The 14,385-nt window shown below is 45.2% G+C and overlaps 1 protein-coding gene across 1 annotated transcript in view; it reads right to left on the bottom strand.

The window, feature by feature from the left end:
* The window catches only part of fbxo41 (F-box protein 41), a 57,337-nt gene that overhangs the window by 30,558 nt on the left and 12,394 nt on the right, over positions 1–14,385 (bottom strand). Inside the window, 1 exon segment of the mRNA XM_042070533.1 lies at positions 8,566–9,611. Coding sequence (XP_041926467.1) covers positions 8,566–9,299 — 734 coding nt within the window. The 5' untranslated portion in view covers positions 9,300–9,611.

Raw genomic sequence — 14,385 nt, 5'->3', positions numbered from 1 at the left:
TGTCTTGTCTTGGTTAACTCAGGGGTAAAAAAAAAAAAACCCATACAAGCCCACAAACCTTCAAATCACATTGGGACATCTGCACACTGGGTCACATGACCTGCATCTGCATTCAGCACTATGGAAGCTTATTAGGTCTTATACAGTTTACGCAGGTATACAGTTAGGGTGACCACCAGAGACTCTGAAAAGGAGGACAAAGGAGAAAGAAGCCAGATACCCTAAACATTTTGTTCAGTTTCTCCACGCGAGCTGTTGAGGGACGCAGTGTATTGGATACTGAGGGCCAGATGTACTAACACTTTTGCGCCCACTTCAGGCGTATTTGTTTCGCAATGTGCGTGTAAAATCATTGTGAGGTATGTACAAACAGGCCGCAATGATGTAAAAGCGCAAACTGCCTGTCGCGGGAGCTGAAAGTGGCAGATTGCGTTTGTCATGTCATGCATATGCATTCATGGGAGGATCCAGGGGAAAGTGGGAGTTTAGCGTAAAAAGATGGGAGGGGAAGAGTAAAGAGTGCCTAATTATGTATTCCGCGGTATGTACAAAGACTGCTCCTGAAAGTGCACGTCTATTCTGCGCCTAAATATTTCCACCTTGTAAAAGCAGGTGTTAATAAATGATTGCGGTTCTTAGAGGTGCGGTATTTAGAGCACCAGTTTTTGTGGTGAAAGTATTTGTACTACCAAAAGCAACCTCAACTTTCGTTGGCCTTTCGAATGTCTTACTTTCACGTCATTCACTTAAACTTTCCCACTTGCTAGATTTGACCAATCTTCCATAGCCTACGTGCACAAGTAGTTTGAGTAGAACTACTGTACTGATCTTCATTATCTCCCTGCTTGTTTACATCTTATCATGTATGGTATTATTTCATGATCGCTAAACGTTTGATTCTTTTAATGTTGTCATCTGTTAACTTCATTCAACTGCGCTTGTATGTAGGCGCTGCCATTCAGTTGTGGACATTCGAAAATTGCGTTTATGGGCGGAGAAAGGCATAGAAAGCCGCAGTTTACACTAAGGATTGAACGATTGATAAATACGACGGAAACTTGGGTCTGACAGGGTTCGCAATCTGCGGTGTGTCCATGACGCTGATAACGCTACGTTCGCAAATGTACGTACATCTGGCCCTGAGTGTAGCCTATGTGGCATGCCGTTCCAAAGCCCTGTGGAGAAAGCACTGAACTCATAATTGCCACTGAGGCGTTGTTCGCTGTTGCGTGACACATGTCAAAATGGAGGACACACACAACGTAAATCCGCACAGAGGGCTCCAAAGCCGCACTGTCTGGACATGAAGGTCAACTATACAGCATGCTACTCAGTCAGAATAGACTAATAGAGTGGTTTAACTCTTAAATGCTAATGTCTGGTATTGCACTGAAAAGCCCCACAAGATAGATGCTGGAGAGACATCCAAATGAGAGGGGCTGATTATCTATGAATATACAGCATCACAGAATGAAATGAATCGAGTAAATGGTGCAGGACTAATAAAGCGCCTGACAACTTCACGGCCACTCAAATTCCGATGTGACACTTCAAAAAATAGTCCCCATGGGAACCATCAATATAATGATACTAAGCAGAAAATGAGGCTACTGCTAGAAAAAACGTGGATAGTCTCAGCAATAGCAGAGGTGGGAAGGTAATGGGAAGAGTAGGTGGAGGGTGGGTACAGGGTATAAGCACTCTTTTCATTATCACTAATCTGATTACATGAATCATTTCAGCGTGTTAATGCTGAGGAGCTTAAAGACATGCTGAGGTTCATCTGGTGACCCATTCGACAGCAGCCTCCACATCAGGCGGCAGATATCTATCTCAGGGGAGAGATGGAGAAGGAGAGAGGGAAGCATAGCGAGGGGAGGAGGAGCATCCACACTAAACAGTGGACTGGTGTAATAATAAAGTGTTTTCCTGGTTTGCGAAAAAGGGATGAAATTCCTTAATATGATTCAGGTCTCTTTGAACAGTAGCATGCATTGACAACCCGCAGATATATGACTGATGTAATTGCCTCTGGTGGTGGATGTAACTTTATCACTGGGGAGCTGCTAGGTGCTAATTAGAGAAAACAAGTCAGAAGTACAAAAACTGGGTCTTGTGTAATTAGAGTCAAGGGCTTTCAGAAGCAAGGACTAAATCCGATTTAGACAAAGGATTCCAATAGTGGAATGTAAGTGAAACCAAACTGCAGAAGCAGTTAGACACAGACGCGCACACACACAGACACACACACACATGCCAGATACCAAATAATAACGTGGGATTGCAGGTTCACTTGTATCAGATTTTGACTCTGAGGAAAGACAAACCACAAGAGGAAAGGGAGATATTTGATATTTTAGGACAGAAAAGAAATGAGTGTGAAAAACAGAAAGCAACATCAGGGTGTGTGTGATCTCATTATGCAGGTTTGTGCAGAGAGAGAATTCAAAGCAGTGCCCACAGCAAGCTCCTCTGCCCCTCTATTGACAGACAGACAGATGCACAGCGACGGAGGCCTCACTCAGTCCACCGCGTCCACAGCTTACAGGGCTCTACCTGCACAGTATGAATAAGTCATGATCTTTAAATGTTCATAGAGGCCATTGAGGACAATTCCCAATCATTATTACCATGCCTCATTAAGTCCTGGAAGAATTCAGCATTTATATTCATGGGTGGCTGTGTTTCATTTCATTTCATGGAGGCTTCGTTGGACTGCGATGCATGTGGCTATTGATGAAGTAGCGGGCATTGTTCGTTGCCAGGTGTGATGGTCCCTCGGTGGTGCTTGTCGATTCTCCGCCACAATGCTAAAGCACGTGGCAGACTTGTTTTGCTTACAACGGGGACAAACTTGCACATGAATGCTCGCTACAGCACAGCACCCCTTTGATTCCCAACATCATGACACAAGAGAGATGAAGAGACGGAGACGGAGAAGAGAAATAAAGAATGAACAGGTGAAACAAAATGGCCTCCGTGGCAATGGAAACAATCTGGCGAGAGACGTGTATGTTGACGGGAGAAGATGAAGAAAGAAAGGCTGGGCTGTGAGTACGCCGCAGCTCGCCTCCTGGTGATGCATTCATCAACTCCATTTCAAAGCTTTTCCTCGCCGCCTGTCGTGCGTGACTGGCTTCTCAAGGAGGAATCTAAATCCAGGACTCTCCACAAATCAATCAAGGCAAGTAAATATTTCAGCCTGAGCCCTGTGCTTCCCTGAACTGTGCAACAAACTGCCGACTGTCTCCCAAGAAAGATCAATGCTCTAGTTTTCATGAGGAGCACAGTGGGGGGGATTCACAGACTTATGCACTGACACAAGGCATAAAAAAATACTGCACCATGTGATATGTCCTTTGCAGGGGAGTCTCATGACCCCTGCTGAGAAGGAAACAAACGGTTTCCCCGGACGCCTCTGGCTGATCACTGCCTTAACGCTATCTTAGCTATTCATAATAGGCCACATGTGAATGGGTTCTAATTACAGAAAACTACCTTATAAAATTCTGCATTATGGCGCTGAGATCCAATCTGCCCGTTGGTGTCAATGGCGCTGGAGAGAGGGGATTATGGGAAATGGTCACCAGGGTGATCTGGAGCCTCAGCGGTAGCCGAGCACCTGGTGTCATGGCAGCCTGTGGCCAGCGTTGGCCCACCCTCGCCGTGCAGAGATGGAGGAGCACAGGGGCGTGATGAGCGGCGAGGGCCGACAGCTGCTGATCCTCGGGGGGGCGGGGGGGGGGGGGATGCTGTGGTGAGGACGGAGGTGTGGAGCGCCTGGATATACTGCTGGATTAACTCTGAAAGCACCATTGTCTGCTCTCTGCCTCGAGTCCTTTCGCTTCAAGGCCTCACAAATCAAGCCCTGCCGTGTCCACACTGGCACATGGAGGCAGACAGGCGGGGGGGGGGGGGGGGGGGTGTTGGGGGGACGGTGACCAATGGGGGTGGGGGTAGCCAATGGTTGTCCACACCCTCAGGCTCCTGCTAGCACAGGGCTCTTAGCTGTCAAGGCCTCACTGGGGATCATTCTTTATGCTGCTGCAGCATTCCAATAAAGCAGGGCTAAGTACGCTAGCAGTAGGTTAGCTTAGTGTAGTGTGATCGTTTAAATGCGGTGATCACAAGAGATGTTTATATTTAGCAAAGTGCTACAATAAAGTATCGAGGGAGTAGCGAGTACTCCGACGTCTCTGCTCATTCAGTCTGCATGTCAGCACAGCTGAATACTGATCCTCAGAGACACTGCTGTAAATGAGGACAGCTCCCATCCAGGCAGAAGCGCTATGCATTCTGGGACACAGCTCTCTGGTCCTGGGCTTGTTTCCACGGCAGCAGTGGAAAGAGCCACATCACAAGTCTCCTCCCACTGCACAATCTGCATCATGTTTTGCAAGAGGCTGTGAATGAGAGAGGTGGGGGGGAGAAAGGGAGAGGTGGGTGCCAGTGGTGGGGTTACATGATGTACAGAATTCAATTTGCACTACTAATCAGAGTGGCCCGTTTGATCACAGGGCTTGTCTCGTTCAGTTCGGACCCTCCATGATTCCTCCTCTCCATCTCTATCTTAAATCCAGTCCCAGGTCTGAGGCCTACTCCTCCAGCTACACAGACTCCTCTTCTGTGTCTATTTGTATCTAGAATCTTGCACACCATATAGTATGCATGTTTGTATATAGGCAATGCATGCTGACATTGTAGAGCATGGACATCCTCCCCCTGTATTGGACATCCACTGTCAGAAGCCTGGGGTGGGTCAGTAGGAATGTTTGGACCCTGAGAGTGGGCTGTGCAGATGCACTATCTCAAGCACCAACATCCACACGGCAGCTGCAACCATCAAATCGTGCTTTAAACAAACAATTTTCTAAAGACTCAGAGAATAGACTTGTGGGTGGAAGTGATATGCAACCTCCACCAGCAGTCATGCAGCACTGATTGTGCTTAGGTTGACTGCACATTGGTAGGCGTTGTAAATGCTGCATTTCCTTTTATTCCTTCATTTTCTTTTTTTTTTTTCCTTTCAGTAAACCGCTTGCTTCACATGAGATGTTTTACGGTGTCTCCAAGGTACAATAGAGCAAACTGATGTTGCATTCTCCTCAGTAGGAGTCATGTGGCGTTATGGCCAAGGAGCACTGCTGTGATCTTCAGTACTTCACATCTCTCTTGGACTTAGACTGATGTCAGCTGTAATAACCACTCTGTCTGCCATCAGGGTGCATTCACCACAGGAAATGATGTAATCACAGCTGAGCATGTGACCTCCCCACCGTGCATGCAGCCGACCCCAATCTATTAAAATAGATTGCCTGCGGACATCCTTAACATGCTAATTATTCAGCCTTTTACTTTGACTTTCGCTGATAACATCAAAGGAGATTAGGGGGGACTAAAAATGTCCTTCTTGATTTTCTGCAATAGACGGAAAACTGACTGCTCAGCAAACTCACCCAAACAAGCCATCAAATATGTATAATTCCTCAGTCGATGGCAGGAAGTCTTGAAACTGAGGATGAAATATGCTTTACTTCCCACTTCTGGTGGGGAACTTAGGTGAGTATGCATATAATTACTAACAATTAGATTACAAACATGCATATCCTAGGCAAAACTTTGCATAACCACATTTTTTTCTTTGGTAAATTACACATTTTACAAAGTGCTCCACTGAAGCATACTGTATCTTTAGGAGCAGTTGGTTCTATAATCACCAACAACTATAATCATAAAGACACAATAATGTGAGATCTGAAGAGACCACCCAGGAGATACAAAGCAATGACATTTTCCACACCGAGACTCAGAAGTGCAGCAGAAAATTCCATTATGTCTTCTGGGAAACATTTAGGAGGGATTATTATGTCTGAATATGCTAAAGACGTTTCTGTAATCTTGCAGTGACATTAAAAAGGATGGGCCATGTTGAGTCCTAACTTTATTACTTCGATCTTCATGACTTCAGTTCTGTCTGTTACTGTTTGAGAGGCAGCCATGCTTGTTTGAACTGCAGGGACCTCTGCCATATGAGCTTTGGTTATTTTGGTCAGCCACATGTTTCATTTGTAGGCTGTGATGTATTTTTTTCCATTTCTGAACTTGGCTGAGCCTCAAATCCAGAAAGACATAAAATGAGACAAAATTTAACTGCCAGCTTTCCCCTCAAGTCTAACGTAGGGACAGAATGGGCAGAATTTCTACCTACTCTACCAAAGCCAGCAAGAGACTATAACCTCATTTGGAATGGAACAGAGAGAGAGAGAGAGAGAGAGAGAGAGAGAGAGAGAGAGAGAGAGAGAGAGAGAGAGAGAGAGAGAGAGCTCTTAATAATGCTCAGATCTTGGCTGTTTAGTCTCATCTTCCCTGGCGGAGTCCAGTGGTGCAGAGGCATGTCCTGAGAGGCTGTGTGGTAATGTGCTGGTAATGAGATCAGCGCTCGGGTCTGGACAGTCCTTCCAGACGACTGCCGACAGTTGGCACACAGAGCAGCCACGACGGGCACCGACGATGGGGAGAATGTCAGACGGAGGGAAGAATGCTTTTCTCCTCTACGCCCCACTATGTCTCAGCTCATAACAATCTCTCGCAGGAAAAGGCTACTAGGGGGAGGTTAGGAGGTTACTGACTCTTAACACTGATTGGCTTCTTCAAGACATGAATGAATGGGGCAGATTATGCCCCATAATGTCCCTGAATAACAAGACCAAAGCCGCATTCTATGATAAACTACAAATAAGGACGCCAAAACAACTCAGTCAGACATACAGGGCCCTAATTTAAAAAGACGACAAAGGGCAAAGGCTGTCACCAAGCAAGGCTCTCAAGAACTATAGCTATGGTGTTGCATGTAGGAGCGCTGAGAGGACTCATCAATGCTTTAGTTAAACTTCAGACTTTGCACTTGGCCCATCATTCAAATTAGGGCCCACCCACAGTGTGTGTGGTATATATTTAGCACATTCAACATATTGAAGGTGTACATTTAAGGCTCCATTAGAGTTAAAGTCTGACTCTAGTCCTGATGCACAGCTGTTCCTGTCTGAACTGTCCTTCAACTCGAGCACACTCTTAAGGGCTTCTGTGGCTGCACACACACACACACAAGGGTCATTGACACATAAGGCTTTTAAAAATGTGTTTTAAATGAGCGGAATGCATGGAAGACACTTTAAGTTGGAAGACATTTTAATACTTTATTTGTGTGTTTATGTGTCTGTGCGTCCGTGTGTGTGCATGTGTGTTTGTGTGTGTGTATGCGTGCGTGTGTGCATGCCTGTGTGTGTGTGTGTGTGTGTGTGCATGCATGTGAGTGTGTGTGTGCATGTGTGTATGCATGTGCGTGCGTGCGTGCATGTGCGTGCACGTGTACTTTGTGTATGTATGTGTTTATGTGTCTGTGTATGTGTTTATGTGTCTGTGCGTCCGTGTGTGTGCATGTGTGTTTGTGTGTGTGTATGCGTGCGTGTGTGCATGCCTGTGTGTGTGTGTGCATGCATGTGAGTGTGTGCGTGCATGTGTGTATGCATGTGCGTGGGTGCGTGTGCGTGCACGTGTACTTTGTGTATGTATGTGTTTATGTGTCTGTGTATGTGTTTATGTGTGTGTGTGTGTGTCTGTGTGTGTGTGCGTGTGTGTAGCTGATATGGCCCCCCATGAACGAATTCCCTGAAACTTGACATGCATTCATAGGGTAATAATGATCATACACTTCAAATTTCGAGCAGTTTTGAATATGTCAGCCAAAGATACCTGCGATAACAATGCCTCGTTTTTGCCTTTTCATTTTTAACTAGGTGGCGTTACACCTCAAATGAGTGGATATGGGATGTGTTGACATGGCCCCTGGACACCAACATACAAAAATAATTTGGTCATCCTAGGCCCTACGGTTCTCGAGATATTCACAGAAAACTGTGTCTGGCCTACCCTGGGCAACGGATCAAAACAAAAAAACAATGGTTCCATGTCATCCTTGTGGGGCTACATGCCCACCACATTTTGTGCAGACCGTGTCCCAGGAATCACTGACAGATAAAATAAATAAATCTGGAAGAAAAAAAAACTCTCTAAATCTATATGACCGTCGTTTCGCTAACACATTTTTCAACCATTTGTTCACTTCAATCTACTATGTCTTGGTTTAAATTAGTATTTTGCCTGGTTGCACCATCTGACGATGCGCAATGTCACATCATTGACCCACAAACTGACAGATGGAGCAGAGGCAGGCAGCTGGCTACAGGCTGCCTGAGAAAGGTGAACTTTGCTGGGGGACAAAGACTGGAGCAGAGGGGACCACATCATGGAGGTGTTTGCAAACAAACAAATGCTACTGTGTAACAGCTAGCTACAGTGAACACACACACACACACACACACACACACACACACACACACACACACACACACACACACACAATCAGACAAACAAACTAACACACACAAACAAACAAACCTGGAGAGCAGTGATTGAGAGCAGACTACATGGAGGATCAGCTGCCAGCTGGTTACTCACATTAACATTAGTACAATGCACATCATGAGATTATGCGGTGTGACTCACTGTTGCTTGTGTGTGAGCTCCTGGTCCTTGTTGACCAGATCCTGCTTGAGGCTGGCCAGCATCTCCACCGAGACGTCCACCTGTCGCGAGAGCTCCGAGGCTTTGCTCTCCAGGTCCTGCTTCTCCTGGCTGAGCCGCTCGCTCTCCAGCTTGGCCCTCTCCAGCTCTGAGCTCTTGCGCTCCAGCTCGGCCTGCAGCCGGCCCACCCGCTCGGCGATCTTCTGCTCCACCTCCTCCGACAGCTTCTCCAGACGCTCGTCCAGCTCCAGGCGCTCAAAGGCCCGCGCCTTCAGCCGCGCCAGGCCCTCCTCGTAGGCCGCCTCCACCGCACTGGCCGCTACGTTGGCCGCCGCCACGGCCACCGCCGTGCTGCTGGGGTTGGGGGGCCCGTCAGCCGAGCTCATGGCTTTCTTCACGAGAATCTCCCCCAGGGGGAACTCCACATTGGGCAGATAGCGGGCAGCGGAGGGGGTCAGGCCGAGGTCGTCCGGGCAGGGCAGCTCGCGGTAGGGCGAGGCGGCAGCAGCAGCGGTGGCCTGGTTCAGCAGCGCTCCATCGGCAGCAACCAGGGGCAGCAGGGCGGCGGCGTCGCACACGCTGTTGGACTTGGACAGGACGTAGAGGGTCTCGTAGGTGTGGTTGTACTCCAGGTGGGCGCGCAGGGACGACAGGCTCCGGAAGCGCTTGTGCTCCCCGCAGCGAGGACAGCGGTAGGGCAGGTCCAAAGAGGCCATTCCGGGCCCACCACCTCTGTGCGATGGGGAGGGGGGTGGGGACGACACTCACACAGGGTGCAGATGCCTCATGCACTGGCAGCACCTGGATCTTCTCATCTCAGACGCAGGGGGGTAGAGATGTCGACTGGGACAGGAGGAGACTGGAACAGGAGAGGAGGTGGGGCCACCCGCATAGTGAGCAACCATCACAGACAAACACACGTGGACGTGCTTGTGAGCAGAGCTTCTATATGCACACAGACAAAGGGCTGGCTTATGGGAACTCTCTTGGATGCAATAACTTCCGCCTCTTCTCCTAATCCACTACACCTACAAAAGAGAAAGAAAGGTGTCACAGCGAACATACATACTGTATATGCAATAACAAAATAAGAAAACATACATACTGTATATAATAACAAAACATATATGTTGTATATGTAATAACAAAATAATAATAAAACATACATACTGTATATGTAATGACAAAAGTGCCCATTTTATCAGCTTATCACAATATGCTGTACACTACATTATATGCTTTATGCACTATACTAAAAGTGAAAAAGGCTTTCTTTCTTTTTTAAGACATTTCTGGAAACATGAATCAGTCTTCAAACATGAACCTGTGGTAAGTTTGACATACTGCACAATATCATTAGACACAACTTAAACGCTAGAATTGCTGCTTTAAATCTCATTGGCATGATATAGCTCTTCATCTACAAGCCAAGCTGGTGTGGTCACCAGCCTTCTCTGAAACCTCAAGATCTCCTAAACCCACTGATCCATACACCAAAGGCTTCCACTCCCTGTTCAAGGGCCAGATATGGTACCAATTCTGGCTTGTTACATTTGGCAGAGAAACAGCTTTTAAAATTCTTCTAAATATAGGCCTGCTCCTCTACCTACCAGCACATTCTTGCTGCATGTGCAAGATGTCTAAAAATAAAATTTGAAAAAGAAAAACACTTCCTGAAGTTCATGCTCACTGCTGATGCAAAATACTGTGTCATGTTGTTGGATGATGGAATCAAACTGAATAGCTCTATTAATCACATTCAATACCATTGTCTACATTCACAATTTTAATTCACTGTATAGAACAAATAAAATAATACATTTATTTTCTCATTATAGAAAAAGATGAGGTGGAATTACACATTTTCAGCCATTACTGCTACCCATTAATATCATCATTGGAAAGCAAGGAGGCTGTTAACAGAAATCAATACCTGGAGACCACACTGAGAGCAATGCATTGTACACTACTGACAGTTTATGACTTCACAACAGCCATCTGCTTCCCAGTCTCAGAGGACGGGCAGGGCTGGCCATGAAAACACTGGCGGAGCACCACACGGACGCTACTGTGCGCGACCTTGCGGAGTGCATCCCACTTTTCTCCACGGGCTGCATCACCCCCACCCTCTCATTCAGCTCCGCCCATCTCTCCGTCTGGCTCTTCCTCGCCTTTTCAATGCCCCCTCTAACTTCCCTTATTTCTCATTCTGCAGTGCACTCTAAAAACAGGCTTCTCTGAGGATGTGAGAGCTGGCCCCATTAGTGATTTTGGAAGTGTGCGTGTGTGTGTGTGTGTGTGTGTGTGCGTGTGTGTGTGTGTGTGTGTGTGCACTCTCCATAATGTCCCTGAGGTACTTGTGTCCCTGTGAACATGTGGAGGGCATATTAGGCCATTTGTCTGGCGTGTCACCCTCCCCTCCGGTTAAAACCTCAGCATCCTGACTCCAGTCCCTGTCTGTGCGGCGCTGTCCTCACAGACCTCGGCTAGCTGGGCTATTTCGGTGAGAGCCGGACCCAAGTCCCGCCCACACCCCAGGGGCTGCTGTGTGTGACCAGTGTGAAACCCTCTCCTCTCTGTCTTCCTGCATCACCTCTGCTCCGAACTGTCAGCTGCTACATCATCACTTGGGGCCCAGAAACAAGTCCATCTAGTAAAGGGTAAGAGGCAGCCAGCCTGAGTGTGTCAGAGCCCAGAACAGTGTTTAACTGGCAGTTAGCCTGCTAGCCATGTCCCCTTGTTTATTGAATTCAAATCACTAGGCAGGATATGTGAGGATGCTATATGTTCAGTCATTTAGTCCGGCTAATGAAGTCTGAGTAACGTCAGCAGTGAGAAGTGCACCATTTCCCCTGTTAGGACCGGCCAATAATAGCATGTGGGACAAGCCTAAAAACAGCGATGAACTCTCCCACAAAGTCATTGCACAGGAAGACAACAGGACGAGCGACGAGCTCTCCCACAAAGTCACCGTACGGGAAGATGACAGGACCGAACATGCAATCTGACAGGTGCAAATCGCAGACAAAAGGCCTCCGCAAACCCACTGACAAAAGGCCTCCGCAAACCCACTGATAAAAGGCCTCCGCAAACCCACTGACAAAATGGAATGTACTGTAGTGTCAAAAATGCTTTACACAGTTGGCTAACCGGTAGATGTTAGCAAATATAATCAAATCTCACCAGTGGACATCAATATTGAAACTAATAGTGGAAAAGTTTCCTACAGAAGGTAGGGATTTCTAAAACAGTATCCTGAAGTAGTTTGTGTAACCATCTAATCACAAATAATTATTTGTCCCTTAAAAGGTTAACCCAAAGTCACAGTAAATAAAAAGTCCAGTCACAGTAAATAAAAAGATGGCATCAGCTAATCTGTCTGAGTGGTTCCACTCCACTCCAGTGTAACTGGGAACTGGTGATAGATGGGGCAGAACTGTTTTAGCTGATTGCAAAAATGGTCTGTGTAATGGAACATGTCTGTCATGTTCTGGGTTATAGACTAAGATTTCCCTTGCTTTCGCATACAACTAACAGAACCAACAGATACAACTGGCAATAGAATTTGTGCTCTTGTTTTCTGCAAATATTTCATCATTATGGTCTCTTATTGATTCAAAATATTATCTTGAACATGATTGTTACTGATCAAAGAAAGATTGATGTTAAGTAAAAGAAGCAGAACACATTCCAGTTGCTGCTACTGGAAGCAACTGAATCCATGCATTTCCACTAAATTATTTTTGGAATCTGATCCCTTATCATACGTTCATACGTACTCGTCGCTCGACTTATCGTGACTAAATTCAAGATGGCGTTGAATGGTAAAATTCCTTAAGGTACTGTCTGTATAAATCGTCTTGTAAATAAACTACCAGTGCTTTTTCAAAGTTCTCAATGTCTCGTTTTATATGTCAAGGCCCTCGGAAGTCTACCAATGAGGTATTTGAGCCTCATAAATGGTGTAAAACAGTGATTTATTTGCATGGCTAGGCTGATGCCCGAGGCACCCCCAACGAAAAACTGTTGGTAGCATTGGCTAACTAGCGCCAGATTTCTGAGTGCAGGGGACAAGCCGAGATGAGCTTTGAGACATACGTTCACACTCGGGGCCAGATGTACTAACGCTTTTGCGCCCACTTCAGGCGTATATGTTTCGCAACGTGCATGTAAAATCATTGCGAGGTATGTACAAACAGGCCGCAATGATGTAAAAGTGCAAACTGCCTGATGCGGGAGCTGAAAGTTGTTCATGTCATACATATTAGACAGGTCATCTGCTGGAAACATTAGGCCTAGTTTTTGGTCAAAGTTTTCTCCATGGATTCCTGGTCAGAACCCCTATTGGAACAGATTAAAACTTGGGGCATGTTGAATTTTGTCCAAAAATCCAATATGGCCGCCGTATTCCAAAATGGCACATTTTTACACACTTTTTCCTATGCTATGGGGACATTTCCAGTAAAAACGTCAATCATTTTAGCAAAAAACTGTCCTTTTCAATCAAATACATATTTACAGAGGTTAACTGATGCTTTAAAACCCTAAGTCTAACCATTTTCATAATTTTGTCAGATATTTGTCAAATATCATAAATAATCAAATTTCCTGCAAACATAAGCCTCTTACAGGTTAAATACAGTTCAAATACATTGGGTACCTTAACTTAAACAGATTAAAACATATGGCATTTAGACATTTTCCCAAAACTCAATATAAATTCAATAATATCCCCAAAATGGTGAATTTTTGGGTCTACACTTTTGGCTAAGCTAGAGGTTTTTTTCTATTAAAAACATTTTGACAAATGTTAATTGATATGAGAAACAAGATAGTTCCATAAAGGTGATGGAATTACAAAAAATACTATTTTATCACTCGGCTAGATATATTGTTACTATTACTAAATTAATGATAGTAATACTTAGAGCTGCTGAGATAAAATGACGTAAATCCAGCGATGGAAATGGTCTTAGTAACTACCAGTCTTTGCTATCATCTTTTCCATTCTCTGTTACACTTGCAAAAAATACATTCTATCAGAGCAAGATTGAGAGCGCAACTGACAGTAGAAAACTTTTTCAACTTTCAAGTCTCTTCTCAATCCTCCACCACTGCAATACTTCACTGTCAGCAGATGACTTTGCAAAATTTTCACTGAAAGTTCACTTCACCCTCCTGTTGTGTTTGTTTTATGTTTACTAGTTTTGTGTTCCTGGTGAAAAATGACAGCTGCATTATAACTTGTTATAAATACACAGTAACACACATTTTATTTAATGTTGTGATAGACCTTTGTATCAACTTGTGTTCTATTGGATATAACCCAGTTTTAAACTTCCATTTGGTATTTTGGCCTGCAGGCCTCACTGACCTGAGCTCATGCAAGTCAGAAAGGGGAAGATTCCATTGGGGAAAGTTTCCAATGGGGGCTGGCATAGAAGCAAAGAGGGGGAGTGAGGGTGTGTTTGTGTGTGTGTTTTAATGTACAGAAGTGCATATACAGTCCATCTGATCAATAAGTATGTGCCTGGAATCAATTTTATACACTGACCATTTTTTCACCCATTAATTTCTAATGGCCAGTCATTTTTGACCGAAAATACACATGGGTATTCTATAAAACAGTTAAAAAAGTTAAATAAAACACTCAAATTGTTAAACAAAATATCAACATTTGTTTTGTGTGTTCAGAAGCCCTGTGTTAACAAAGCCAAGAAGCCTCATGGTAGTGAGAATGAGTTAACAATATTTTTTAGAGAGAAGAATTGTCAATCGGTCATATTTGACTGCAAACACAAC

This window comes from Alosa sapidissima, chromosome 1 (assembly GCF_018492685.1).
Source record: "Alosa sapidissima isolate fAloSap1 chromosome 1, fAloSap1.pri, whole genome shotgun sequence".
Lineage (NCBI taxonomy): Eukaryota > Metazoa > Chordata > Actinopteri > Clupeiformes > Clupeidae > Alosa > Alosa sapidissima.
This window is presented reverse-complemented; position numbering and strand designations above follow the sequence as displayed.